This window comes from Octopus sinensis, linkage group LG22 (assembly GCF_006345805.1).
Source record: "Octopus sinensis linkage group LG22, ASM634580v1, whole genome shotgun sequence".
Classification (NCBI taxonomy): domain Eukaryota; kingdom Metazoa; phylum Mollusca; class Cephalopoda; order Octopoda; family Octopodidae; genus Octopus; species Octopus sinensis.
This window is the reverse complement of record NC_043018.1, coordinates 3,606,087-3,632,207: the sequence shown is the minus strand read 5'-3', so window position 1 is coordinate 3,632,207 and position 26,121 is coordinate 3,606,087. Positions and strand designations below refer to the sequence as shown.

At 38.7% G+C, this 26,121-nt stretch overlaps 1 protein-coding gene across 2 annotated transcripts in view; it reads right to left on the bottom strand.

Annotated features, from left to right (window-relative positions):
- Window positions 1-26,121, bottom strand: part of LOC115223302 (glutamine-dependent NAD(+) synthetase) — a 45,495-nt gene that overhangs the window by 17,143 nt on the left and 2,231 nt on the right. For both annotated transcript variants that reach the window (XM_029793811.2, XM_029793812.2), the window contains exons 2-14: window positions 22,225-22,285; window positions 20,844-20,960; window positions 18,469-18,522; window positions 16,468-16,609; window positions 14,310-14,398; window positions 13,989-14,106; window positions 13,046-13,177; window positions 9,390-9,464; window positions 6,386-6,504; window positions 4,589-4,740; window positions 3,148-3,313; window positions 1,827-1,962; window positions 597-703 (exon numbers count right to left, since the gene is read on the bottom strand). In XM_029793811.2, coding sequence (XP_029649671.1) covers window positions 597-703; window positions 1,827-1,962; window positions 3,148-3,313; window positions 4,589-4,740; window positions 6,386-6,504; window positions 9,390-9,464; window positions 13,046-13,177; window positions 13,989-14,106; window positions 14,310-14,398; window positions 16,468-16,609; window positions 18,469-18,522; window positions 20,844-20,960; window positions 22,225-22,285 — 1,468 coding nt within the window. The remainder of the gene's footprint in view (window positions 1-596; window positions 704-1,826; window positions 1,963-3,147; window positions 3,314-4,588; window positions 4,741-6,385; window positions 6,505-9,389; window positions 9,465-13,045; window positions 13,178-13,988; window positions 14,107-14,309; window positions 14,399-16,467; window positions 16,610-18,468; window positions 18,523-20,843; window positions 20,961-22,224; window positions 22,286-26,121) is intronic.

The following is a 26,121-nucleotide window of genomic DNA, read 5'->3' as shown; positions in this document are numbered from 1 at the left end:
AAATAAGTACCAGTTACACACTGGGGTCAATATAATTGACTAGTTCCCTCCCCCCAAATTTCGGACCTTATGCCTTTAGTACAAAGAATTATTATTGTTGTTGTTATTGGTTCTGGTTTATTTAGGCACCAAGACAACAGTTTTTTTTTAGTGGGTGCATGTTAGTTGATACCATCAGCCCCAGTAGTTAACTGGTATTTTATTTTCTCAGCTCAGAAAGAATGACAGGCAAAATTGATACAGGTGGGATTCAAACTTAGAATGAAAAAAGCCAGAACTATATTGTAAAGCATTTTCCCTGATGCTCTGATTATTCTTATTACTGTGTGTATCCTTGTTTTAGAATAGCAACACTGTATCCCTTCATGCTGTAAGAGGAAACTGAAAGTGTTAGTAACAGGAAGAGCATCCAGCTTTGAAACATCAACCCAAACAACAAAGAATACCTTGATAAAGATGATAAAGAACCATATCCAAATTCAGTGATGTATTTTGCTGTTCCTCTCTCTACAGGTGCTGCCACTCCACTGTTGTTCTGATAAAAATGATTTAATTTGAAGAATGGACATTTTAGAAGAGGGAAATTCGAAATTTACCTTTCGTCTATGTTTGCTGAACCAAGGACGAGGAGAGTTCCAGGTTTACCCCGTGCCCAGAGAGTCAGTTGGGCAAATAAATATGCTAGTACCATCCTGATCCGAGCCTGATTTCAAAAGATTAAAAAGGGTTTGTAATTAGCAGGAGAAAGATAATTACAGAAAGAAGGAACGAAATGCTTTAATGAACACTCAACATGTTGGGTTTTCACTAAAACATTTTTTCTAACTCTGTTTCCCAGCCTATTTTCCTACAGGCTCCACTGTAAGTTTCTAAAAAAATGTATGTTCCATCATTGGTTGGAAAAACCTATATATGTGTAGCGTGTTTGCTGTGAAAAAAATAAGAATTCCACAATTCCATGTCCCACTAAAAAAAAAACAAAAAAAATTTTGGATCCCACGCCCTACCAAAATTTTCTCAGGTCCCACCAGTGGGGCATATGGCCAACATTGGGAATCACTGGTTTACCATGTTGAATAAATAATTTATATGATGAATTAATGGTGAACATGTTCAGTTACTGGTGAACATGGAATAAGATGACTGGTTAGCATATTGAGTTAATGGTTACGTGTTAACCATTAAAGGTGAACGGGTTGATTTAATTGTTAGCATGTTGAGTTCTTGGTAAATGTGAAAATGATGAATGGTTAATATGTTGAATAAAATAGCTGAGTGGTTCTGAGTTCAATTCCAGAGTGCAGCACCGTAAGCAAGTGTCTTCTATGATAGCTCAGGTTGACTAACGATGACGTTGAGTCAAACTTCAGACCAAACCAAGGAAATTACCATATTTTAACATGTATAAGGAACTCCCTAATTTTGGGCATTTAAAATTTGGAAAAAAGGTTTTGTAAGGGATTATAATACTATCCATGTATAAGAAACACCTGTATTTTTTAAACCTAATTTTTGACAAAAAAGGGTCCCTTATACACATTAAAATGCAGTGTTTTTAGTGGTCAGTCACAAGTCCTGTCTAATGTGCCAACAGCTGGATTGAACTGAAAACCATGAAGTAAGGAAGGAAACTTCTCACCCTCACAGCCACATTTACACCCCATTGCCTTTTTAACCCTTTAACCATTTCAACAATTTTCTTATCCCTTGCCTGATTTTTCATCCTAAACACTTGATAGCTCTCAATTATTTTTTATCTATCAATTTTCATCCTTTGAAACAATTTTTGTCCCTTATATCCCTAAGGTTTAGTTTCTGTCCCTTACCTGAACATTCTGTAAAGCCTGGTTTTCCCGATAAGTCCCACCAAACTTTTTAAACTTAGGTGTCATTGACATGGTAGCTATGAACACAGCCAGCATCGTGTCGACAATGGTCTGGATGCTGATTTTCAGGTGGTAACTGAAAAATATCAATATTATGAAAGACAATAAACTAAATACATGACTGACAATAACAGAATATTTTCATTAAATGGTCAAGGGAACCATCACCAGATAGACTGGTTAAATGAAGATCTCACATCAAATGATAACTGCATATCGCATACCAAGCCATCATCATCTTCATCATCATCATTTAACATCCATTTTCCATGCTGGCTTGACAAGAGCTGGAAAGGCCAGTGGCTGCACCAGGTTCCATAGCCTGGTTTTGGCTTGGTTTCAACAGCTGAATGCCCTTCCAAATGCCAGCTACTTTACAAAGTGTACAGGGTACTATTTACATGGCCCCCATCACAAGTGCTTTTTAGGTAGTACCAGCACCAGTGTTTTTATATGTATATATTGTTGTGTCTGCAGAGAGTCATTCTGCCTTAATGCCTTATTAATTAACACACTCATTGGTTTGATTTCCACTCATTTACTTATTTAATTTTTTTCGTAAAACTTTCATTGCTTCTTGCAACCTCTTCAATATATGCTTCAACACTTGAATTCACATAAAGCATCTTGCAAACCAAATACAAAAATTAAGTATATATATATATATATATATACAGGTGTAGGCATGGGTTGTGTGGTAAGAAGTTTGCTTCCCAACCACATGGTTTGGGGTTCAGTCCCGCTGTGTGGCATCTTGGGCAAGTGTCTTCTGCTATAAGTCAGGCCTACCAAAGCCTTATGAATGGATTTATAGATGGAAACTGAGAGAAGCCTGTCATGTCATATGTGTGTTTGTGTACGTGTATATGTGTACGTGTATATATATGTGTGTGTATTCTCATTTTAATGTTTACTTTTCCATGCTCACATGGGTCAAACAGCTGAGACAAATTTTCTACAGCTGGATGCTCTTCCTGTCACCAACCCTTGCTTTGCAAGTTTCTAAAGCAACATAATACTCTCCCCTACTTTGAACATGTTTGCACAGCAGATTGTAAACTGATGAGAGAGATTTAGCTGCTAGTTTTAGCAGGTCAAGCGACCACATAGAAGTTTCCTGAATGCCTCAGGGAACCAAGCTGATTGCAATGCAAGGATTAACACCCAAAATATGTGTGTATGTTTGCATACATTTGTGTGTGTGCTTGTGTGTGTATGTGTGTGTGTATCTAAATGTATGTGTTTGCTTGTAGGCACTGACCTTCCAATTTGACCCGCAAGTTCTGAGGCTCTCTGTTGAGTCTCATCTGAGCTGTTTGATGAGCCCATGTAACATGTGGTGAGCAACTGATTCGCAAGTGCTTCCGGTGTGTCTGGTATCTGGTCAGAATTTAAAACCCTCTTCAGATCTTCAATAACAGTAGCATCTGCAAAAAGAAAAAATAATAATAACACAATAAAATAAATAAAAAGAGGCTGATAGGTGCAGATGTGGCTGAATGGTAAGGACTTTAACTGCCGACAACCTGGCCCCAGTCAGTCAGTCAGCCGTTCATATATCTGAAAAGAAGCACACTCTTAAATATCAGAGCAGTAATAATTAAAAGATTGTTTGTGGCTGGTCACAGATTGACTATTGGTTCTGCACCTATATAGCGCTTAGCTGTAAGGGTGACTTATCAGACTCATTGGCTGGAGGTACATCACCTCTCTACAACAGGAGGAAGGGACACGTCTTGGTCACTTAAGGTTGTAAGCAAAACAAATCTCTGAATGAAATTCTACTGGCAACAAATCTGGGTGAGGTGGAGTTATCCCCCTTAGATTCGTTCGGGTTGCATCTAAAACAGGTCAGTGTTAAGACAATTGCTTTTTTCTAGTCAGCAAATGGGGCACTCCAAGTTTCCAACATGAATTTCCTCTGATGCACATTTATCACCAGTAAAATTTTGTTCTGGGATTTTTTTTGTTTATAATCTTGGTGTGTTCCTTACTCCAGTTGTAAAGGTGTTATGTATCTCCGGCTAACAAGTCTGCTGTTAGTATAGCAAAAAGCTTTCTAAGTGCAAAACTAATGGTCACTCTCTGACTAGCCCAAACTAACAACTTCCAATATATGTATATATATAAATATATATATCATCATCATCATCATCATCATTTAGCGTCTGCTTTCCATGCTAGCATGGTTGGACGGGTCAACAGGGGTCCGTGAAGTTGGAAGGCTTTGTCAGGCCCAGTCAGATCTGGCAGTATTTCTACGGCTGGATGCCCTTCCTATATATATATATATATATATATATATATATATATATATGTGTGTGTGTGTGTGTGTGTGCATATATATACATGCATGTTAAAATGCACATGTATATATAATGAAAAAGAAGGCATCGGAGGGGTGATGCATACCCAGTACGGCAGAAATTTTTTTTGCAAATTATAGTTTCGCTTACAATGCATTGCTTACCCATGCTGTCTCCCACTGACTGACACAAATCAGCATGGAAGAAAGTACATTAAATCGATGATGATGATGATGATGATGTATATGTGTACGTGCCTGTGTACACTACAGTGTAATAAAATGTGGTTGTCCCAGTTAAGCAGCTTTGAGGCCTTTTGTTGAAAATTTTTATGACAATTCTCGTAGAGAACAAACGTTGCTTTTGAAAGTTGCAAACAAAACATACAATACACACCTTTATTGACGACTGCTTCGTGCACCAAACGACACATTGAGTGCACTATACAGGCAACACTCGAACTGTCTATTCCCCCACTCAGGGGCAAGAAGAATCCATTCATTCCAGAACGTCTCACATAGTCCCAGAGCCAACAAGCTGGACCCAAGCTGGATTAGAAATCAAATGAAGATGAAAAAAAAAAAATGCAAAAGAAAACAAAAAAAAAATTAATAATCAAATTTCTGTAAAAGAAAGGAAATAACTGATGGAATGGAATGTGCACCAGATTAAAAATAAGAATTGCGGTTGATTTATTTTGTTAAACTTTGCAAGTGGGAACAGGCATGGCCAGGCAATTAGGAAGCAGTTTGTTTTGCAAGCACATGGCCTCAGGTTCAGACAAATGCCTTGTGAGTCAATTTGATAGGGGAAACTGTGTGGAAGCCTCTCTCTCTCACACACACACACATATATGTGTATATAAATATACATATATGCACATACATACATACACACATACATGCACACACACACATATATATACACATACATATATATATATATATGTATGCATACACACACTTTATTATTCTTTTATTTATATCAGTCATTGAATTGTGGTTATGCTGGGGCACCATGTGTGTGTGTGTGTGTGTGTGTTTGCGTGTGCGTGTGCACTTACATTTATCCCTTAGCACTGCTTGATAACCAGTGTGGGTTTGTTTATGGTCATGAAACTTAACAGTTCAGCAAAAGAGGCTGACTAAATAAGTGCCAAACATAAATTAAATAAGGCATTCAACTTGCTTGACAAAACCATTTCAGCCGAAGCCCCAGCATGGCTGCCATCCAATGATTGAAGCGAGTAAAACATAAAAGATACAAAGAGTCGATTAAAACCTTCCATTACAATTAATGGATAAGACTTTATGGTTATGTTCCAACACCAGCTTAATAAAAAAGGTCATTTTATTTAATCTAGTGTTTTGCAGTCTATTTTCCCCAAGACCCCACTATAAATTTCCAGTAAAATGTATGCTCCACTGGTGGGTGGAAAACAACTTTATTTTTAAAGTTTTATCACCAAAACTCTTTTATTAAGTACTGAGTACAAAAGAAAATACTGAGAATAAAAAAAGAAAATATATTACTAGGAAAAAAACCCAGAAAAGATCTTGACAATTCCAAGTCTCACTAAAAAAGAAAATGAAACATGTTTTGGATCCCATGTCCCACTGCTGGGGAATATGGTCCCACATTGGGAATTACTGATTTAAGCATTTGAACCAAACTGGCCAGATCTGGCTTCTCACACTTACCCTACAATGTACTTCTAAAAATAGACAATCACATCATCAAAATCTTGAAACTGTGAGATAATCCATGATTAATTAACCCTCCTGGAACACCCAGGTTGATTGATCAGCCCAAGTGATACAAGCTGAAAGGTCTTTGAGGCCAATCCATCGGCCTGATGGAACAAACGTTGTGAATGGTTGGTTTTGAGGTGTAATAGCTAATCAGAGACGGTCTTTCAGTAGATGTATCTCAACAGGAAAAAAATTTTGGTCCTTTTAGATTTGCCTACCAAAACATTGTGTGTCTCAAAAGGATTAAGGACAATATAAATAAATAAGCATCACGCTTGGCAGAGTAATCTGAGTGCTAAAGGGTCAATCTCTGTAAATTCTTCATTTTTTTTTCAAAATTACTGAATTATGCAATCAAAGAACTTTCTCAGAGATTTGGTCAAGAAAAGACTAGAAATCAGTAAAGGGAGGAGAAAAAGGGCAAATGATTTATAAGGCCCACCTTATTTCTTCTTCAGGTGTGTGGTACTGCCATTCTATTGGCTCCTTTGTCCTGGCAAACTTGTTAGTGGAGAATGAAATAGGGAGTTGAACCTGGGGAAAGCTTTCATGGTTTGAAGCCTGTTGACAAAGCAAACGACAGAAGACAATAAAAGGAAAGACAACAAATGACTCTGCAGTTCTAAATTTAAGAGATGAGCAATTATTTGCATTATTTACATTATTTACATTTGACGGATATTTGTCCTCATCTTGTTTGTTGTTAACAAGATGTTTCGGCTGATATACCCTTCAGCCTTCATCAGGTGTCTTGGGGAAATTTTGAACCTGGGTCCTCATTCCTAAGGTATGCCCATGAGCATATAGTATAGTGGTTAAGAGCGCAGGCTACTAATCCCAAGATTCTGAGTTTGATTCCAGGCAGTGACCTGAATAATAATAATAATAATAATAATAATAATAATAATAATAATAATAATAATAATAATAATAATAATAACATAGAAAAATACCTTAGGAATGAGTACCCAGGTTCGAAATTTCCCCAAGGCACCTGATGAAGGCTGGGGGGTATATCAGCCAAAACATTGTGTTAGCAACAAACAAGATGAGGACAAAATATCCGTTGAATGTAAATAATGTAATAATGTAAATAATGAACAAATGACTCTGAAAATAAGAGAAATTCTTATTGCCATCTAAATGTATATACACCATTACATGACATGAAGCTGTAGGATTGTCTGAGATAAAATCTGATTGAAAAGGGAGTGGAGCAATAAAAAGAAAAACTTCAAGAGACATTAATTTGGCATTTAATCTCCTTTGAAGTAATCCTCTTCTGAAGCCACTCACTTTATCCAGGGATGTTTCCATTGATGGAAGCATTCTTGGACTTTGTTTTTAGGATAGCGAAAAGTTGCATTGTCCCTGGAAGGGATGCTGGTCCATTGCAGGATCATTCATCTTTGCCAGCTGAGTGGAGTGGAGCAATGTGGAATGAAGTGTCTTGCTCAAGGTCACAATGCATTGCCCAGTAGAGGAATCGAAACCACAATCTTATGATCATGATTCCAACACTCAAACCACTAAGCCATGTGCCTCCGCATGACCATGAGGGCCACACCTTAACCATTAAGCCACACACACACACACACACGTACTCACACACATACATGCACATCTATATATATAAAACTCTAGTTGTGTGAGTGTCTGTCCCCTTCGATTTAGATTCCTAACTACTCCCACATTTTGTGGTGCAGTTTAACCAAATTCGGGTATCTTATAGTTGTGATTCATATTGAGCCCGTCTGAGTATTAGCGCGTGTCTACAATGAGTCTACGATTTAAAAAAAAATTTAACATCATTTTTTATTCCATTTTAATGCATAATTTTTCGTGTGTCGATGGCGGCGGAGTTGGCGTCCATGGTCACACCTGCACCTGTTTGCTTCTCCCCCTTCTTCCCTCCCTCGTGAAGCTGTGGGGAAGGGATTGTAAAGAAATCAACGTCGTAAAGCGTTGTCAAGGAGACCAGCGTTCTTTTAGAACAACGACTTCATGGCTTGAAGACACCAAAACAGAAATGGCTAAGAAAGCCCGAATTGGCATCTATAAGGGAAGTAACTCTCTAAAAATGCTTATATAGTTATTTCCCTTACAAACCCGAGCAACGCCGGGCGATACTGCTAGTTTATGTATAAGAAATGAAAGAAGGAATAAACTAAAATAAGAAGTTCAGCTTTTAAATGATAAGAAAAACATCCCCAAGCAGTTGACCATCATCATCATCATTATTTAACATCTGTCTTCCATGCTGGCAAGATTTGGATGGTTTGACTGGAGTCAACCAAGCAGAACACTATATGAGGCTTCTGTATCTGTTTTGGAATGGCTTTTACAGCTGGATGCCCTTCCAAATGCCAACCACTCTGAGAGTGTGGACTGGATGCCTTTTAAGTGGCACCTGCACTGATAGGGTCACCAAGTAACTTAGGAAGAGAGAGGGAGAGAGAGAGAGAGAAAAGAAGAGAGAGGGAGAATGGAAGGGAGAGAGAGAGAGAGAAAGAAGTGAGAGGGAAAGACAGAGAGAGAGAGAGAGAGGGAGAATGGAAGGGAGAGAGAGAGAGAGAAAGAAGTGAGAGGGAAAGACAGAGAGAGAGAGAGAGAGGGAGAAAGTGGTAACAAGAAAGAGGACAGAAACAGAAATATATATATCTATATATTGGCTTCAAATTTTAGCACAAGGCCAGCAGTTTTTTAGGGGAGGGGTCAAGTTGATTAAATTGACCCCAGTGTTCAACTGGTGCTTATTTTATTTACCCCAAAAGGATTAAAGGTAAAGTCAACCTCAGTGGAATTTGAACTCGGAATGCAAAAACAGATGAAAGGCCATTAAGCATTTCCCTCTGTGTGTTAAAGGAATCTGCCAGTTCCCCACCACCATCATCATCATCGTTATAAATATATTGGCTTCAAATCTTGGTCGCAAAGCTTAAATTTTAAGGGAGAGGGCCCTGTCGATTACATTGACCCCAACACTCAATTGGTACTTATTCGATTGACCTCTGAAAAGATGAAAGGCTAAGATCAACTCGAAAAGCTCTATCTGCGACGATTTCATCTCAATCGAAGGAGAGGGGCTTTCTCCGTCCAGGTTGCGGATCTGTGGAATAAGCTGCCGGATGAGATAGTGAAGATGCCGATGACCGCTCGGTTCAAAGTCTCTCTTGACCAGAAATGGCCTGAACTCTTTGCATGAACACCCTCCCTGTACATAACTCCATGTCCCCATAAATGGCCTTGCTTTTTGCTTTTTGAGCCAAAAAATTAACTTAACTTAACTTTGGTGGAATTTGAACACAGAATTTAAAGACGGACGAAATGCTGCTTAGTGTCTTGACCAGTGTGCTGGTAGAATTATATTCTACCAGCTCACCACTTTCATCATTAAAAATACAGTCATTAAAATGATTTTATAAAAGTGATAACTTAGGACTTACCGTTAAGCAGAAACTTTTAGTCTGATTTCGGTAGCTGACAACATCATCCAGGTCTACTGTGGCCACGAGAACCACCTGCAAATAAAAGGAAACAACGATGATTGGCTAACAAATGGGGCCTGATGTATAGTCACTTGACAAGCCCAAAATAATAGCCAAATCTCCCTCAAATCACACCATCTTGGGAAAAGAACACATGAGATAATGTAGTCCTAGATAAACCACAGCTGAAACACCTTCAATCTAAAGTTTACTGGATCAGGACTGATCTGGCACATTAAGGACCACAACGAAACCCTTACAAGGGAACTGATAAAAACACTAGGGAAATACTCCTCAAGTCACACTTAACTGTCTTAAATAAGTAACTGGCATATGCCATCCTATCACCGTGATCACTGTGACCGACCAGGTTATCACATGTTACTACACATCGCTGGTCACAATGCATTTCACATTGTATTAGCCTTCAAATGACGCCACCCCGTGGGCTAAGCGAGCAGGCCAACAGAAGAAAGAGTGAGGGAAAGTTGTGGCGAAAGAGTACAGCAGGGATCGCCACCACCCACTGCCAGAGCCTCGTGGAGCTTTATGTGTTTTCGTTCAATAAACACTCACAACGCCCGGTCTGGGAATCGAAACCGCGATCCTACGACCGCGAGTCCGCTGCCCTAACCACTGGGCCATTGCGCCATCCTATATAGCCTTTAAATGATTATGCGTGTGTGTGTAAATATTGAACAGTGAGAATGAGTGCTCAAAACCGTATTGGTGGATAAAGATCTTTTATTTGTGTATTAAGGCAACCATTAGTTTCATGTTAAGAAAATATCTCAAAAATTCTTCAAGCCAATAACATACAAAAATTGGTATTCGTCTCCAATTTGGATCAAGAAACAAACAAACAAGGAAACTCACAATAGAGACTCATGGGAATTTTTGATATGTCATACATCCTCCATGATGGTGTCACATAAAAAACAAACACTTGTTACCCTCTGTAAAGTGGTTGGCATTAGGAAGGGCATCCAACTGTAGAGATCAAACCAAAACAGTCTATGGGACTGGTGCAGCTCCTGGCCTTGCCAGTTCCTGTGAAGACGTCCAACCCATGCCAGCATGGAAAATGGACTCATTAAGTCCCAGAGTGCTTAAATTTCTGAATATTACTTTTAGATTTTTACAGATGATTAAAAATAAGTTAAAATGAAAAATATTAATTATTAAAACTCCTTTACTTCAAGTAGAAATGGAAATACTCGATGTCTTATAAATAGGACACTGAGACAATGTGATATAACTTATTTAATGTTCTCATTTAGTGTCCTATTTATAGGACAGTGGGACTTAATAGGTTAAATATTGATGATGATGATGATGATGATGATGATAATGATGCACCCAACATGCCATGGGGTGGTGTTATACTGGGTGATGAATTTAGTCTACCACTGAAGTAGATCATGGTGGAATTTGAACTCAGGATGTGAAGATCCATAACAAATACCACAAGGTATTTGGTTTGATCGTATTACAGTTCCACTAATCCACATTTTTTGGATCTTCTTTTTTTTATTGAACCCAAAAGGATAAAGAGTAAAGTGACGTCGGAGGGATTTGAACTTACAGTGCAGAGAGTCGAAACAAATATGGCAATGCATACAGTCTGAAGCTCTAAAGACACCCCTAATTTGATAACAGGCAGAAGACACACTGCGATATGATATTAGAGGGGGTACTGTATTGTAGAGACACTGTGATAAGGGTAATTTTGTGTGGCAACTGAAGGAAAATAAAATTGAATATGATCTAACTTGGTCCATAATAAAGCAGGCACAATCATATCCTTTCCAGGATATGGCGGCAAGCTGGCAGAGTTGTTAGCACATCAGGCAAGATGCTTAATGGTATTTCATCTGCTGTTATGTTCTGAGTTCAAATTCTGCCGAGGTCGACTTTGCCTTTCATCCTCTTCGTGTCGATTAAATAAGTACCAGTTATGCACTGCGGTCGATGTAATTGACTTACTTCCTTTGTCTGTCCTTGTTTGTCCCCTCTATGTTTAGCCCCCTGTGGGCAATAAAAAAATCAATATCCTTTCCAACAGATGCAGACTCTTCTCTGAGGAATCCCTGTCTATTCTGTGGACCAATGAGAAGATCCTTAACAGAATTTCTGAAAGATTCTCAAGATGCTTACATGCACATAAATGCACTTTCGCACAATGCAGTGAGAATGAACCTGAGTAACCATTAACCAAATTAATAATCATAACTTACATTAAGGTATGGATGAATTAATTTCACCCTTAGCCTCCCCATTCTTATAATCACTAAGTAGCTATTTAATCTGCTGTGTGAATGCATGTGCACCAAACCGCATGTGTGTGCATGCTTATATCTTTGTGGATGTTTGTACGAGCGAATGTACATGTGCCATACAACCTAAGCAACAGTATTTATACATCCATATCTTTTAACAGTTATATTCAATACTGTTTTCACTGTATTGTATATTCATTTCTTTTAGCATTTGTTATTTATTATTGATCTACTCTAAAAATGAACCTATATCCCTTAATCTGCTGCTCTTCCATACACAAACCAAGAAGATATCTTGCAGAAAAGTTGTTACTTTAATGAGATACATTTTCTAATCACCTGAAGAGGCACATCTACACTGATGGATACTCCCAAGCCAGTTGTTAAGTAGCCTACCCATGAGGGATCAATACTAAATGGGTGAAACAATTGTAGTGGTTAATAAACATTCTCGTATCTTCCATCTTCTGTCTCTCTTATTAACCAAATATACAACGAACACTGTAAAAGTGAACGTGCTTTACCGGTAAATGCCAAGTGTATACCATATGATATATTATCGTATATATATATATCATCATCATCATCATCATCATCATTTAGCGTCCGTTTTCCATGCTAGCATGGGTTGGACGGTTCAACTGGGGTCTGTGAAGCTGGAAGGCTTCATCAGGCCCAGTCAGATCTGGCAGTGTTTCTACGGCTGGATATATATATATATATATATATATATATATATATATATGTATGTAGGGGGACTCTGAAAGGGGTCTCAGGGAGTAGCGTCCCTGCCTTCCTGAGCTAGCTTTCCACCACAATTCTTAAAAATTGTGGTAGAGGCTTTGGTCTTGGGACCACTTATGTCTAGAAACTGAGGTGGGGGGTAAGCAAGGGCATGCTTTCCATAGAAAATCCTGCTCCAAAAAAGCCTCATGGTAGAAAGGGAGGATGGGCAGCAGCCAACCCAAAGGTTGGAGGTGGGCTGCACCTGCCTGCCTCAATTGCTATGGCATTCAGGTAGATCTGGCCACCTCCGTTAATGGGAACAAAACCTGGATTTAAAACACTGGATAATGATAATGATGGATGATATCCATGTGTGCATGTCTGTGTGTCTGTCTTCGTCCCCCAAACCCCCATCACTGCTTGCCAACTGGTGCTGATGTGTTTATGTCCCTGTGACTTTGTACACCAGCAAAAGAAACTCATAGAATAAATACTGTGGGTGATTCGTTTGGCTACAATTCTTCAAATGCGGTGACTGAAACAAAGATAAAAAACAAAAAAAATTAAATAAGAGAAAGAGAGAGAATAAAAATATAAATAAGAACTTACAACATCTTTGACAGAAAACTGTGGACCCTGGACAAGGGTCTTACCGTTCATCGTAACTGACGAACACCCATCAAAGTAGAGTCGGTCACCGTCACAGCCAAGAAAATTTGAGTAGATATACACACCACCACCCTGAAAAAGGAAGTCACAGTGCATTTATATAGTACCCCTACAATGTATAATAAACTCTGAAAGTAAATGAAATCAAATGCTGCTCTCTGGTGAAGCCAACATTTAGAAATAGAAACTATATCACCCTCAAATTTAGCATTATATGAAGAGAGACAAATAAATAGATGTGTTATGCAGGAGAAAAAAGGATAAGCTGGTCATGGTTGGAGTGCCTTTGATCATAGAACTGCTGAATCAGGGATGACAGCAGAATAATAACAACAACTATAACAGTTGTTTTGTTATTTGCCACAAGGGTAATGAATGAGATGACATAACAAAGACTAATACCCAAAATGGTTTGGGATGATATTTATAAAGGATAACAAAACAAATTTTTTTTTAAATAAAGGGACAAAGGAAAATGATACACAAAAGGGATAAAATAAGGTGTTCCAATAAGGGGTCAGGCAACTTGAGCCAAATGAGGAATCCCACATTAGCAAGAACATCAATAATAATTTTGGCACACAGGTGATAATTTTGTGAAGGTGCATAGCTCAGTGGTTAGAGTGTTGGGCTTGTAGTCGTGAGGTAGTGAGTTCGATTCCTGGACTGGGCTGTGTGTTGTGTTCTTCAGCAAGACACTTTAATCCACATTTCTTCAGTTCACTCAGCTGTAGAAATGAGTTGCAACATCACTGGTGCCATGCTGTATCAGCCCCTTTGCCTTTCCCTTGGATGACAATGGTGGCATATGGACAGAGGAGATTGGCATGGATGGGCAACTGCAACAACAACAGCAGCAGAAACAACAACAGCAAAAACAAACCTTTCTTGTTGCCGACTGTATGTATTGTACTCTGATATTGGCCTTGCGTAGTTCATGGTGGCTGCCACTGCTGTTCATGATAACATCAACACTGTCCTGACACAAGGAGTTGAATGGGCTGAAGAGACAGAAGACAACACATCAACAACAAAGAGACAATGAGGAAGCCTATTTAGACTTTGGTCAGTCTGCTAGAAACAAGCAATCAAATCTACCTCAAATCACACATCATCATCAGCAGCATCATTTAACATCTGCTCTCTCTCTCTCTCTCTATATATATATATATATATATATGCATGTGTGCATGTACATATTTACCTCTGTGGCCCGAAAAGTTCTTCACAGGTTTCAAATCCGATGGTAATATCTTCAAACTTGAGAACACAATCACCAAACGGCACGGTTTTCTAGGAAACATAAAATACACAGCAACATAATTAAATCATTGTTTACACCAAGATTTACAAGTGTGGTGGTGGTGATGGTAGTGGTGGTGGTGGTAATGGCAATGATGGTGTTGGTGGTTGTGGCAGTAGGCAGATGATAACGAACAAACAAATTAGTGACCAAGTGGAAAACATACGAAAGTTCTCAATGCCTAACAGAATATTGGGTTAATGAATAGGAAACATAATTAGTGGCAGAATCGTTAGCGTGCCAGGCAAAGTGCTTAGTGGCATTTTATGTCTTCGTGTTCTAAGTTCAAATTCTGCCGAGGTTGACTTTGCCTTGCATCCTTTTGGGGTCGATGAATTAAGTACCAGTGAAACACTGGGGTCAATGTAATCAACTTGTCCCCTCCCACCAAAAGTTCAGGCCTTGTGCCTCCAGTAGAAAGGATTATTAATTATTATCGTCATTAAGGTGGCAAATTGGCTGAATCGTTAGCACACTGAGCAAAATGCCTAGTGGTATTTCGTCGCAAAGGCGGCGAGCTGGCAGAAACGTTAGCACGCTGGGCGAAATGCTTAGCAGTATTTCGTCTGCTGCTACGTTCTGAGTTCAAATTCCGCCGAGGTCGACTTTGCCTTTCATCCTTTCGGGGTCGATTAAATAAGTACCAGTTACGCACTGGGGTCGATATAATCGACTTAATTCGTTTGTCTGTCCTTTGTCCTCTCTGTGTTTAGCCCCTTGTGGGTAGTAAAGAACTAGGTATTTCGTCTGTCTTCACATTCTAGGTTCAAATTCTGCTGAGGTTGACTTTGCCATTCAACCTTTCGAGATCAACAAAATAAAGTACCAGTTGATGTAATCCTTGAAATTCTTGGCATTGTGCCAAAATCTGAAACCATTATTATTATTATCATTATCATTATTATTATTATCATTATTATTATTATTACCTCTGCCTTAGCGAAGGTGGAGATATTGTTTTCAGTTGTGTATGTTTATTTGTTTGTTTGTCCATGGAAAAGATATCTCATGAACCGCTGGATGGATTCGGATGAAAATTTCAGAGATGTTTGGACTCAGGACTAGCACAAACTGATTAAATTTTGGGATCAATCTGGTACCGGACAAGGATTCTAGATTCTTTTTCCTGTGTTTTTTACTTAATTTTTGAGAGTGGTCAGGTTCATTTTTAGTATCCTCATTTGTGAAAGAAGTCAAGTTTATTTCATATATTCTCATTTTAAAAATCGCCTCTGGGTAAACATTGAGAGGACGTCAGTGTTACCTTGGCAGAGTTTTGCGCTCTCTGAGTGCTCTTGTTGTTATTATTATTATTATGAAGGTAGTGAGATGACAGAATCACTAGATGATACGAATGATAAAGCTGACACTGACTGAAGTGAGAGTGGAGGGGGGTGGGCTATGCACAGGTAGAATGACGAGGACAGATATATGAATGACAGGTTGATATCTGATGGTGTGCATGTAGATGGATGGAGAAGAGAAGGTGTGCACATGCTGGAGCAAAATATTCCCTCTAACATAGTCTTATCTAAGATGGTGAAATTAGAGACGGGGTTATAATTTGCGAGTTTTATAAGTAGGATAAGTCCTTTTATAGAGAGCAACAGCCTGGGCGCTTGCCAAAACCTGGAATCCAAGCTACATGGAACTGACACCCAAATGTTAAAAGCAGTCTTAAACATATCACGGAGAACTCATCTCACCAAGAAACAGTTGCACGGAGATCTTCTGCCTGTTTCCACCATTATAAGGGGAAAGCACTTGCACTTTGCAGGACATTGGTATTGAGCTGGACAAGAACTGACCTACTTTTATTGATGTCAAAGTATGGCTGTATCCAAGCAGGTCATCTGAACACAATGTATGTAGTTTGACTCATCAGAGACACTGGATGCTCCCCTGAAGACCTCCCTCAACTAATGCAGGACCGAGATGAATGGTGTATGCAGGTTAAAAATGTCTAAGCATGCTCAATCAGATGATGATGATTAGGTAGTGGGGAGATCAGAGATGGATGGATCACTGATTACATAACATACAAAACATCCTCTCTTACCTGGCCACAGATTTCCTGAATGAATTTCGGTAGGATATGGTCTTCACATTGTCTAACCTTTGACCAACCTGTGAACCATCGCATCTCTCGGTAGTTCCCATCATTGCACATATTCTGCTTGGGACGTATTAAAAGTATTCGCCTGCATCGCAAAAGAGAAAGCAAAGAATTCAGTAGACATCGAAAACACATGAACACACACACACACACACACTCAACTATACACACATACACACTCAACTACACATACACACACACACTCAACTACACACACACACAGACACACACACACACTCAACTACACACACACACTCAAATACTTCAACATTGAATGAATTAAAATAAGAAAAGCTCATTATTGTGGAGACTGACACAATCAATTGGTCATCTCTAATCCTCTTCAGGTGATCAATAATTTGCCTTCTCACCTGATACGCTGAGGACTTATCATGGAACCTTGAACACAGACTACTGGGCTTGCTGATCTTAATGGAACAAATCAGAGTGGAACACAGCACAATCCTGAACCACCGAAAGACCTTAAATGCAGTCACTCTTCCTGCTGGAAATAGCAGCAAAATAAAAGTCCCCAAAAGCTCTGATGATTGGAGCCATCCTTACTTTGGAAATCATGGTGAAATATACAACATTCTGATGAGGTTATAATAAGGCTGAAACATGTCTAGTGTGATCTTTCATAATTGCTGGAAAAATGAAAATTACTTTTTTTAATACATAACTATTTGTGGTTAACTTTTCAATACTCCATGCTTTAAATATGTTAACTCTAACTGGTTTTATAAGGAGTTTCTCCCAAAGTTAACTCAATGGATTCCTCACTGGTTTCATGGATCATCTCATATATATCTCCATGGGATGGATGAAAATGACAGTAGAGCTCAAGGTGGTCTGTTTCATATTCTTGAGGTATTATTTGGTCTGCAGTGCATGGCCCCACTGAAGCAGGTTAACATCTGTTGTGCCATGGCTAAAGCTCAGTCAGCAAGCATTTACAGTTCCCTGTTTGGACGACAGAAACAGGATCACTCCACAGTGAAAATGTGATGGCTAAAGAACATCAATTGCTCAAGGTGAAGTCAGTTCAGATTCGATCATGCTGAATTGGAAAAAGGCAAGGGGGATAAAACTAACCATTATCCAAACCCAATGACTTGCTATGGATGCCAGACCTACTCCCAGACTCACATCCACTAGTGTAGCTTGAGTGTACGTCACCCGGGGCGGTACTTCTGTTTTCCACCCCCAGACCCCACAATTTATTTATTCATTGCCCTCAGGAGAGGAACTTAACACAGAGGGGACAAATAAAAGCAGACTAAGGGATTAAGTTGATTACATTGACCCCAGTGCGTAACTGGTACTTATTTAATCAACCCCAACGAATGAAAGGTAAAGTTGACCTTGGTGGAATTTGAACTCAGAATGTAACGGCAGACGAAATACTGCTAAGCAATTTGCCCGGCATGCTAATGATTCTGCCAGCTCGCCACAAAAAACATATATGCCTACAGCAAACCCAAAAGTGGCACCCCTTTAAAAGTTCCACCTGGGGTGGACTGCCCCTACCTCCCCACCAGCTACACTAGTGCTCACATTCCCAAAATTCCTGAAAATCACAAGAATATATATTCATCACTTAACTTTCAGAGTTAGGGGTGGATGAAACCATTAAGTGAAATCAATATTTTCATGGCCCAGGGGAACATTCTTGTCTGCAGAGTTTTCCCGTCTTATTACAAAAGGGTTTTGCAATTGGGGTTCAAATCTTAATCTCAAAGTGTCATTGAACCAATTTACGTTACTGCAGGGATATTTTCTGAATTAAGTTTCATAGCAATTGACATAATGTAATAATAATGACTTAACTGTTGCTTCTTCATGCAAATGGCAAGTCTGAGTTATTTACTGAGTAACATAATGATAAAGCTTATCAATGGTTTTTTTTTTTTTTTTTTTTGCTTTTTTGTTTTGTTTACTTACTTGTTATAAAATATCACACGGCAATTGTATGCAATATTGTTGTGCAGGATCGGTCTGCAAATAAATACAAACAAGGTTGTCATGGTGATAGAAAATATAAATGTATACGAAACATTGGATCAAATTATACAAAAATATATCATCATCATCATCATCATCATCATTTTAATGTCTGCATTTCCCCTGCTTGTATAGATCAGATGGAATTTGTGGCAGATTTTTCTGTGGCTGGATGCCCCTGCTGTCATCAACCCTTACCTGTTTGCAATCAAGGTAATATTTCCCCTTGGTCAGACATCTTTTACTTGTTTCAGTCATTAGACTGTGGCCATTCTGGGGCACAGCTTTGGAGAATATTTTAGTTGAATGAATCAACCCCAGGACTTATTCTTTCTTAAAGCCTGGTACTTATTCTATTGGTCTTTTTTACTGAACTGCTAAGTTACAAGGAGGTAAACACACCACCATCAGTTGTCAAGCAATGGTGGGGGGCAAACACACACACACTCATACATATACGACAGGCTTCTTTCAGTTTCTGTCTACCAAATCCACTCACAAGATTTTGGTTAGTTTGAGGCTATAGTATAAGCCACTTGTCCATGGTGCCATGCAAGTGGGACTGAACCTAGAATCATGTGGTTGGGAAGCAAACTTCTTACCACACAGCCATGCCTGCAGTTATGTGTTTTCATGGAAGACTAAAAATGAACAACACCGCTTCTATGATGGTGAGGCTTACTTACAGCCATTACAAAATGTCATGACAAGAAGACACAAACACATGCACACATACACATAAATATGAATACACACATGTATATACAAAGGGCTTCTTTCAGTTTCCATCTACCAAATTCACTCACATAGCTTTGGCTGGCATGGGGCAACAATGGGGCTGAAGTTGGAACCAAGCAGTCAGGAAGTAAACACTGTAACCTCACAACAGATTCAATTCTTTTCAATGATTCAACTTAAAATTCTCATGAAGGCAATTTTCCTACACCAAAGGCATTCATACAACTGAAGACAAGTGAAAAAACACAACAAAAACAAAATAAAACATAAAAGACAAGATGCATTCTTTGTTGAATGCCAGATCAGGTCTCAAAGATTTTAATTGATTTAATTAGTTGCAGGTATGCCAAGCAGTGATGACTAAGCTAAAGGTGTTCAGAATTATATTTAATCTTTTAGCATTTGAACCAGTCATATTCCAGCCAAAATATTCCACCTGCTAAATCTGGCCCCTCACACCTACCCTACAATGTCATTCTAAAAATAAACCATCACCATTATCCAACTGTCAAAGCTATAAGATTATCCAGGATTAATTCAAAACAATGAGAATGAACAAACATTACATTTAACAGGAACAACCTGAATGCTAAAGGTTTAACACGTTTGTATCCACACAAATGTGGGGGGTGGGGCGGGGTTTTGGGGCTTTGCTGCAGAAACTGTTTTGAGAGGGAAATTCTGCTAATAAGCAATGTATGTGAACAGCAACCAAACACAACAAAGGTGCTATGAATGTTGTGGAATTGTAAAGGACAAGTGTTCCTTTGTTGTTATGTTTTATCAGCTATGGACACCGAACCTGCCATTTAGAGCTCACTAAGAACTGCTGTTCTTTATATTCAGATAGCAAATAAAATATCTGCTGATGTGTGCAAAGTTCTGTCGACTTGAAATTAATTTATTAGAAGCACACTAAGTAGAAACGATTGAAATATAGGTGTGTACAATTATGTTTAACATGTTCTTGTGCAGTTGAGCATGGAAAGACCATTGCCATAGAAATAGCGTTAGGAGAGAAATTCTTCTGACAACATACATGAAAAACAAGCCATTAGGTTTTGAAGGAATTCATCAGACTCTAGGACATATATTTCTGAGTTTTTAGGCTTTATCAGCTATGGACATTTAATCTATCGCCTATAGCCCACCTAAAACTACTGTTCTTACATTCTTTGTGCATTTAATTAATCATGTTCACCTTCACAAAGCTTTGCACACATCAGAAAATTCCTTATTTGCTGTTTAGATATAATTATGTCAAGGGAATGACGGATTTGACGTCTGTAGCTGGTGAAGAGTGATGATGCAGAAACATGTCACCGACCGTGTGATGATGTTGTTCATAGCGCAGTTCCGTGTGCATTGTTTATAAGGAGACATCAGAGACAGTTCACATGGTGGAGGACTTCCCACATGTGCATGCATGCAAATATGTTGAATACTATTGTGTACAACTGTATTTTAATGTTTTATATTAAATTTAAATTTATCAGCTGGAGCTGAAAGATAAAAGTGACAATACAGCAAAAATATATAATGATCAGTGATAAGAGATAAATAAATAATGGACTTACATTCCAACATCACAGACTATTTTCTGACAGTCACTGTGGGTCATTATCTCAGACAGAACTTCCAAAGAATGCTGGAAGGTATCTTCCTCCAAGAAGTGATCAGCACAGCTATAGCCACTGCAATAACAGAAAAATGATATAAATGTATGTGTGTGTGCCTGCGCACGCACACACACACACACACACACACATTAGCCACAGAAGCAGTATTAATATCAAGAGGTAATATCAATCCCCCGCCCCCTTTAATAGTGGATGTTGTGTTAGAACAAATTATACTGCATTAGGGAGCACGAGAGAAACTCTCACATTGACTTTTGGTGCAAAATGAGTTTCTGTTGAGCTTCATCCAATAACCTTGACGGATTAACTTTTTTGCAGAGTCATCCCTTGTTTTGTTCCTCTGCTTCATAATCCTTTCTATTATAGACACAAAGCCTGAAATTTGGGGGGAGGGGACCAGTTGATTAGACTGACACCCAATATCATCATCATCATTTAGCGTCCGCTTTCCATGCTAGCATGGGTTGGACGGTTCAACTGGGGTCTGTGAAGCTGGAAGGCTTCGTCAGGCCCAGTCAGATCTGGCAGTGTTTCTACGGCTGGATGCCCTTCCTAACGCCAACCACTCCGTGAGTGTAGTGGGTGCTTTTTACGTGCCACCTGCACAGGTGCCAGACAGAGCTGGCAAACGGCCACGAACGGACGGTGCTTTTACGTGTCACCGGCACAATATGTAAATGGTATTTAATTTATCAACCCCCAAAAGGATAAAAGGCAAAATTGACCTTGGCAGAATTTGAACTCAGAACTAAGCATTCCGCCCGGCATGCTAACGATTCTGCCAGCTCGCCACCTTCCCCCTGCTTCATAATATCAAGTGCTTAACACTAGAAGAACCAATGCCTTTGATACCATTCAGCTTAGGTAGTGAAGCATCATGGTCATTTGTTTGCAGTCATTCTAATTTCAAGTGAAATGGATTTGTGTTTATGTTTCATACTATAACTGATGCTCTCAGTTCTCTCACCTGTTGTAGCCAGGTAACTTGAAGCTTTAAGCTAATTAAGAAGAGAATCACTCAAAAGTTTGGCATTGTTACTAAGATATGCAGTACAAATAATGCATGTAAATGCATGATACTATTTGTGGTTGTGTGGTGATCTAGACTGACAGCGATGGAAAATTTCAACTTCCTCATTATGTGTGTGAGTGTGTGTGTGTGTGTGTGTGTGTTTGTGTGTGTGTGTGTGTGTATGTAATCGCACCTTGTTTTGGCACCCACCTCTGACCAAGACAGAAATGAACGGGGCAATAACACAATGACCTATAATGGATGAAATAAGAGTCTTGCATTTCAAATGGTAACAGAATTACTTACGTGATTTCTAGTTCTGGTCCTACCCTGTAGCTGGCCCCTTTCTGCTTTGCTTGCCGTATACCTGTTGAGGGATATGAACAAAAAGATCATATTTGAAGTTTTTATCAGAAAAATCGAGAAAGAATGAAACAAATATGCTTGAGGTAGTGGGTCAATGAGAGAGTCACTCATAAATTATGTAAGAGTTGAGCTTGAGCGAGAGTCACTTAGGAGTTAGGTTTGAGCTGAGGAAGAGCAAGAATTGCTCATCAGTAAGGTATGCACTGAGGTTCAGCAAGAGGTACTCATTAATCAGTTATGAATCAAGGGACACCAGGAATCACTCAACCATCAGGTGTAAGTTGAGGGATAGCGAGAGTTACCCATCAATTAGTTATGCATTGAAGGACACATCAAAAAGCCCTAATCAATTAGTTAAGAGTTGAGGGATAGTGGGAGTCAAACATTGACTGAGGATAAGCTGAGGAATAGCGAGAGTCATTCATCATTTGTTGTGAGTTGAGGGACAACAAGAGTCAGTCACCATTTGTTGTGAGATGGGGGACATTTGTTGTGAGCTAAGGGACAGTTAGTTATGAGTCAAGGGACATGAAGAGTCATTCATCATTTGTTGTGAGATGGGGGACAGCAAGAGTCAGTCATGCTGGAGCACTGCCTTTAGTCGAACAAATCGACCCCAGGACTTATTCTTTGTAAGCCTAGTACTTATTCTATCAGTCTTTTTTGCTGAACTGCTAGCTTACAGGGATGTAAACCCACCAGCATCAATTGTCAAGCAATGGTGGGGGGACAAACACACACAAACACACGACAGGCGTCTTTCAGTTTCCGTCAACCAAATCCATTCACACGGCTTTGGTTGTCCGAAGATGCCATGCAGTGGGACTGAACTTGGAACCATGTGGTTGGTAAGCAAGCTACTTACCACACAATCACTCTTGCACCTATACGAGCAAGATATCTTTTTTTTTTTCAGCAAACCGACAGCTGTGCATGCTTACACGTCACCTCCCTCCATTGCAAAGGAAAGGTTGATAACTTGGGTTGATACCACATGGCACCTGTGACATCGTAGATGTTGCTATCAGATGACAGCAGCCGGAGCAGATACAAGAAGGCATCTTGCCAGACCCTCCAACAGTTCTGCTCATCGACTGCCTTGTATTGGTGCTTTTTTATTGACCTCAAAAGGATGGAGGGCAACGATAATCTGAGCAGGATGTGAACTCAGAACATAGAGGTTCGGCACAAATGCCAAGATGCATTTTATCCCCTGTGCTAATGAATCTGGTTATTTACTGTTTCTGAAAGGATGAATGGCAAAGTCCACCTTGACAGGATTTGAGTTCAGATTATAAAGAAATGCTGCTAAGCACTTTGCATGGTATGCTAACAATTCTGCCAGCTCACTAATAATAATAATAATAATAATAATAATAATAATAATAATAATAATAATAATGATAAGTGGTATCAACCCAAGTTATCAAGCTTTCCTTTGCAATGGAGGGAGGTGACGTGTAAGCATGCACAGCTGTCGGTTTTCTGAAAAAAAAAAGATATCTTGCTTGTATAGGCGTAGGAGTGGCTGTGTGGTAAATAGATTGCTTACCAACCACTTGGTTCTGGGTTCAGTCCCACTACATGACACCTTGGGCAAGTGCCATCTACTATAGCCTCGGGCCAACCAAATAATAATAATAATAATAATGATGATGATGATGATGATGATGATAATAATGATGATGATGATAATAATAATAATAATAATAATAATAATAATAATGATGATGATGATGATGATGATGATGATGATGATGATGATGATGATGATAATAATAATAATAATAATAATAATAATAATAATGATGATGATGATGATAATAATAATAATAATAATAATGATAATCCTTTCTACTAGAGGCACAAAGCCTGAAATTTACGGGGATGGGGTGATGCCAATGCGTAACTGGTACTTATTTAATTGACCCCGAAAGGATGAAAGGTAAAGTCAACCTCAGCGGAATTTGAACTCAGAACGTAAAGATGGATGAAATGCCAGTAAAGCAATTTGCCCGGCATGCTAACAATTCTGCCAGCTCGCTACCTTCCAAATAATAATAATGATGATAATAATAATAATAATAATAATAATAAAAATAATGATAATGATGATGATGATGATGATGATGATGATGATGATAACAATAGTAATGTTTCAAGTTTTGGCACAAAGCCAGCAATTTTTGAGGGGAGGGGAAATTAGATTACATCGACCCCAGTGCATAACTGGTACTTATTTTATCGACCCAGAAAAGATGAAGGGCAAAGCCGATCTTGGTAGTATTTGAAGAATGTTAATAGTAGTAGTAGTAATAATAATAATAATAATGGTTTCAAATTTTGGCACAAGGCCAGCAATTTCGGGGATGGAGATAAGTCAATTACACTGACCCCCCCCAGTATTCAACTGGTACTTATCTTATCAACCCCGAAAGAATGAAAAGTAATGTTGACCTCAGTGGAATTTGAACTGGTTATTGCAAGCAAAAATAAATATTGGAAAGAAAAAAAAACGCATTTGACCAAATTTGGACATATGACAATTTAACATAATAGCAATGATTATGCAGAATGAGTGTGTGTAAATATAAATGTGTGTGTGTATATATATATATATATATATATATATATATACATACTCATCCCGTATGACTCCCTTCTTCCCCAGTCCTTTAAAAAACCCCAACACCTACTGCATATCCCCACTCCCTGTTCCTGATCGTTTACAACAACACTGAAGATAAAAAATAGGAGAAACGTCATTGATTTCTAAGAATAGAATGACTGTTATTTTCTGGGAAACTAAAGTGAAACTGAAAAAGATATCAAGTGCAGAGAAAGTGGAAGTGGTGGTGGTGGTGATAATGAAGTTTAGAGCTATTAATAAACATATAACACACACATACACATACATGCATGCATGTATACATCATGCATATCTATCTGTCTATCTATCTTTATCTATCTATCTATCTATCTATCTATCTATCTATCTATCTATCTATCTATCTATCTATCTATCTATCTATCATTCTCTTTCTTTCTGTGTACATATATATATGTCTGTGTGTGAATGTGTGTGTGTGTATATATATACATATATATATTTTCTTTTATTTGTTTCAGCCATTTGACTGCGGCCATGCTGGTGCACAGCCTTTAGTTGAACAAATCGAATCCAGGACTTATTCTTGTAAGCCTAGTACATATTCTATCGGTTTCTTTTGCCAAACTGCTAAGTTACAGGGATGTGAACACATCAGCATCGGTTGTCAAGTGATGTTGAGGGGCGTGGTGCAAACACACATATATGTATATATGACAGGCTTCTTTCAGTTTATGCCTACCAAATCCACTCACAAGAATTTTGTCGGCACCAGGCTATAGTAGAAGACACTTATCCAAGGCGCCACACAGTGGGACTGAACCTGGAACCATGTGGTTGGTAAACAAGCTACTTAACACACAGCCACTATCTATCTATCTATCTATCTATCTATCTATCTATCTATATATATATATATATTTCAACAATAAGAATAATAAAGATTATAACAAAGTGGCATAGCATTATATATATATATATATACACTCATATGAATATGAATGTACGTATTCATACGTACTAATATGCATGTGCACACCCACACGCACACGTACATACATACACACACACAAACTGACCGCACAGTTTATTAGTTTCTATAGTGAACAAGGAGGTGTAAACCTAGATGTTGCAGAGAAGACTGCTCGTTTGTCACAGACTATGTACCCCGGGGTGCTACTTAGAATTATTTTTTAAAAGGTGTAATTGTTATTGCCCACTTTAATGTT